Source organism: Sardina pilchardus, chromosome 10 (genome assembly GCF_963854185.1).
Source record: "Sardina pilchardus chromosome 10, fSarPil1.1, whole genome shotgun sequence".
NCBI lineage: Eukaryota > Metazoa > Chordata > Actinopteri > Clupeiformes > Clupeidae > Sardina > Sardina pilchardus.
The window spans coordinates 5,340,227-5,345,226 of NC_085003.1; the positions used below are offsets into that span (position 1 = coordinate 5,340,227).

Consider the following 5,000-nt stretch of genomic DNA (forward strand, 5'->3'; position numbering starts at 1 on the left):
TTATGCAGGCAGGAGTAATACTGTCTGTTGTGTGTGTGTGTATATGTGTGTGTGTGTGTGTGTGTGTGTGTGTGTGTGTGTGTGTGTGTGTGTGTGTGTGTGTGTGTGCGTGCGTGCGTGTGTGTGTGTGCTCTGGTCCTCAGGGATCCACTGTGACAGCGTGTGTCCTCAGGGCTTCTGGGGCCCCAACTGCTCCTACACGTGCTCCTGCCAAAATGGCGGCTCCTGCTCGCCCGAGGACGGGACCTGCGTCTGCGCACCAGGCTACCGCGGGACGTCCTGCAAGAGAAGTGAGACCCTCCCCTACACACACACACACACACACACACACACACACACACACACACACATAAACACACACGCACGTACTGCACTCATTTCCATATCACCTTCTCGTCATCTTAACATTTTCAAAGAGCACTTAACTCTTGAACGTCCCCGACCCAGTACTGCCTTCTCTCCTCCAGGTCAGCCAAGAGAGAGAGAGAGAGAGAGAGAGAGGAGGAAAGGAGAGAAGGGGGGGGGGAGAGAAAGAGAAATAAAATCAGACCTCTTATCTCTCCATCAGTGTGTTGACCTTCAGTAGAGGAGGAGAAAGAGGAGGAGGAGGAGAAGGAAGAGGAGGAGGAGGAGGAGGGTTGTGTCTCTTCCTCCTCGTGGTTTCTCTTCTCTGTCTGTCTGGTGCTGTAAGGAGGCCACACTGAAGGAGAAGCACTTAGCCGCTGGTCGTAAACGCTGGAGAGTGAACCCTTAATCACGCGCCTGTCTCTTAATCACTGTGGGCTCCCTCCACACACACACACACACACACACACACATACACACACACACACACACACATACAGACACACACACACACACACACACACACACACACACACACACACACACACACACACACACACAGAGAGACACACACTCACACACACACATATACAGAGACACACACACACACACACTCTCTTCTATCTTAATCACTGAGAGCCCCCTCTGGCCGGACTCCCTGGGAAGGCTCATCAGCAGGCCCCCCACTCACATTCTCGCACACACACTCACACACAGACACACACACACACTCACACACAGACACACACACACACACACACACACACACACACGCCCACACGCACGCACGCACGCACACACACAGACACATACACACATGTACACTCACGAGCACACACACACACGCTCACTCAAACATACAGTACACACACATGCACATGCACATACACACACACAGGCACACATACTCACTCGAACACACACACTCTTTTCTCAACAAGCTCACTGATTTTTGGTAGGAATGGAGCTTCTTCACAGATCCAAAGCTTGATAAGGAAGCCAGGAAGGAAAAAGACAATTGAAAGATATGCTTCGGTGTGCATGTGTGTGTGTGAGCCTGTTAGGCTGTGTGTGGGTGTGTGTGTGCGTGCGTGTGTGTGTGTGTGTGTGTGTGTGTGTATGCGTGTGTGTTTGTTTGACAGAAATCAGATAATAGAAGCGCGGGGAGCTCACATGCTTAACCTCCCTTACGCTCTTTTCCTCCACAATCATCTTAATGACGACTGCTCTCCACCCACAGAGAGCAGGTCAGGCAGCGCCACCACACACACACCACACACACCACACACACCACACACACACTCCACACTCAACATCGCCTCCCACTCACTTCACACTAACAGCAATTAAAGCACCTGAGCAGCCACTTCTTTAATGAAGAAAAACGACCCGCAGCACCAGTCACTGACAGACGCCGTGACAGATGAGAGATACCGCCCCCCCCCCCCCCCACACACACACACACACACACACACACCTCGCTCAACACCACCCACAACAAAACAGACAACAACAACAACAAAGCACATTGATTAGCTTTTTCTCACCGATATACCCTGAGCTCTCTCTAGCTTGAGTTCGGTGGTGAAGACGCTGAGAGCGAGCCATCTGTCTGAAAGGAGCAAGTTACAGAAATGAATATGGTGTTATAGTATAATTAGATTATAACGTAATTATAATATATATCATAGTCATAATGTATGTAGTTGAGAATATAATTGGAATGTGATTAGAGTGTGTTTAGACGGCTACTATGTCATTATCTTCTCTTTATTATAACTTGTGCTCAATGTAAATGTTATGAGTAAGTTATTATAGTCACTCTGTCAGATTTGAGGACCTTACTAATTACCTTCCCTTTTTCTCTTTCTCTCTCCTTCTGTCTCTTTCTTCACCTCCTCACACCCTCATGATTCTACTCTTCCACTGTACTCTTCCTCTCTACTCTTTCCTCTGTACTCTTCCTCTGCCTGTTCATCTCGTCTCTCTCTCTCTCCATGGCCTTTCTCATTCTTGTGTCCATCCTCATCTGCATCTTCATCATTCGCTCTTCCTCTTCCCTCCGATGGCTCATTTCTCGGCCAACTCACTCATCTCCTGTGTTTCCTGTCCTCCTCATCTGGTCAATCTACTCTCTCTCTCTGGCCACGTCCATCCTCAACATCTACTCTTCCTCTGTGTACTCTTCCTCTCCACTCTTCCTCTCTACTCTTCTCTACTTTTCCTTTCTTCTCTACTCTTTCACTCTATTCTTCTCTACTCTTCCACTCCATTCTGCTCTATTCTTCTTTACTCTCCCTCTCTACTGTTCTTCTCCACTCTTCCTCTCTCTTCTTTTCTACTCTTCCACTCTACTCTTCTCTACTCTTCCAATCTACTCTTCTCTTATCTTCTTTACACTTCTTCTCTACTCTTCCTCTCTTTTCTTCTCTACTCTTCCTCTCTATTCTCTGTCTGTCTCTCTGCCCTCTCTGCCCACATCCATTCCTGTGCCAACCCCTGTTCCCTGGGTGCCAGTCTGCTCCCCTGGGTTCTACGGTCACCGCTGTAGCCAGTCATGCCCACAGTGTGTGCACAGCACCGGACCGTGCCACCACGTCACGGGGCACTGTGAATGTCTGTCCGGCTTCTTCGGCTCTCTGTGCAACCAAGGCAAGTAGCCTTTCCTCCTCCTCCTCCTCCTCCTCCTCCTCTTCCTCACCCTCCTCCCAGTTTATTCTCACTCTTCCCTCGGTGTTTGTCTGCAGCGCTCATTGGCTCAGGTACAGTAAGATATGCAGGTAAGGTGCAGGTTCTGTATGTTTTATTCAGGTGAGAGGGTAGCACATCTGCACATCCCAGAAGGGTACTTACAGTACCGTAGGGTCAGTGGGTATCGCCGTTGCCGTGGCTACCACAGCGGAAATCATGCCAGTAGGTGTCAGAGGCCCAGTATTGTAACAAATGGAGTTATTATTGGAGTGTATTGAATTAGGCCCTGCAGTGCACGGGAAACGCTGTTCAGAGGAGCTAATGCTCTGGCAGGCATTATTATGGAAAATCTGAGACATGCACAAGAAGATGTAGCGGATTGGAGGGGAAGGAAGAGAGTCTGGCTCTGTCAGACATGTCAAAGAGAGAGAGGGAGAGAGAGAGGGAGAGGTAAGAGGAGGGGGAGAGGTGAAAAAAGAGGGATCAAAGATCAAAGACGAAAGAGTGATAGTGTGTGTGTGTGTGTGTGTGTGTGTGTGTGTGTGTGTGTGTGTAGAAAGGGGTTGATGTGGATGTTAGAGAGAGAAAGAGAGAAAGAAGAAAATGAGGAAGAGAGAGCGATAGTGTGTGTGTGTGTGTGTGTGTGTATGAGAGAGAGAGAGAGAAAGAAAAAGAGAGTGGGATAGGAGCATGTAAGATAGAGAGAGGGAGGGAGAGAGATAAAGGGTGTGTGTGTGTGTGTGTGTGTGTGTGTGTGTGTGTGTGTATATAAGAGCGTGAGCTAGAGATAGGCCCTGAGGCCTGGGTTGGCACAATAGTGGGCAGTGTGGCCATCAGATGCGTGCCAGGTTGGGTCTGCCCTGCTGGCGTTGCGGCGGATAATTGGCATCGTCACTGACACCCTGACAAATAACCTTGGGTGAGAATCTAAATATTGCTGAGGGGACGCTTTCTGCCCGAGACAAACAGTGGATGTGTCAGGTCAATATCGGCATTTCCTTTTCCGATGGCCCCAGAAAGAGAAAGAGGAGCGAGAGAGAGAGATGAAGAGAGAGAGAGATGGAGAGAGAGAGAGAGAGAGATGGAGATGGAGAGAGAGAGAGAGATGGAGAGAGAGTAGGCTGAGGAGTGGACGTGGAGATTAAATGGAACTTGTGAGGGATCGGAGGGCCCGCTGCTTTTATTGGAGCATCTGTTTCATTGAATCTAATTATACTGATTTTCCATTAGATGGTCCGTGTTGACTGATTAAAGATTAAAGCGACCAACAAACTCCAGCTTTTGTCTCTCATACTGGGCATAAATAATGAAACATTGGCAAAGTTAATCGGAGTGCTTTCTCACGGAGGTTATTTTAGTAACGTTTTCAGGCAGCCGTGTTGAAAAACTTTGTAAAAAGATCTTGTGAAATACCCACTAGGTGAGGAATACTCCTCTGAGGATGTTATCCTGTTTAGAAACTCTCCCAGTGGTGTCTTCAAGAGCTTGTATCGATCCCTGGTGTGGCTGTACTATGAACTGTCTGTGTGTGAGTGTGTGTGTGTGTGTGTGTGTGTGTGTGTGCATACATGTCTGTGCATACGTGTCTGTGTGTGAGTCAAGTGTTGAGGTGGATTTTCAGGTCAATAACGCATGTGTTCACAGCACACTAATGAACCCACGGCGTACTCTCCCCCAACCCACACACACACACACACTCACACACACACACACACACACACACACACACTCACACTCACACTCACACACACTGTAGCTCCAGCAGCAGTAGCAGCAACCAGCTGAGAGTTAGACCGGCAAATGAAATATAGATACAACTCCTCATCATAATTAACCAGGCTTTTCATGAATTAAGGAAGGGCTGTGGGCCGATATAGAATTCACTTTCAAGGCTTTTGAGAGCAGTCTCATGAATAAATGTTTAATATGTTAAAGAAGGAGAGAGAGAGAAAGAGTGAGAGTGA

At 48.3% G+C, this 5,000-nt stretch overlaps 1 protein-coding gene across 1 annotated transcript in view; it reads left to right on the forward strand.

The window, feature by feature from the left end:
* The window catches only part of megf11 (multiple EGF-like-domains 11), a 109,744-nt gene that overhangs the window by 87,395 nt on the left and 17,349 nt on the right, over nt 1-5,000 (forward strand). Inside the window, exons 13-14 of the mRNA XM_062547879.1 lie at nt 144-290; nt 2,863-2,997. Of these exons, the coding sequence (XP_062403863.1) occupies nt 144-290; nt 2,863-2,997 (282 nt within the window). The remainder of the gene's footprint in view (nt 1-143; nt 291-2,862; nt 2,998-5,000) is intronic.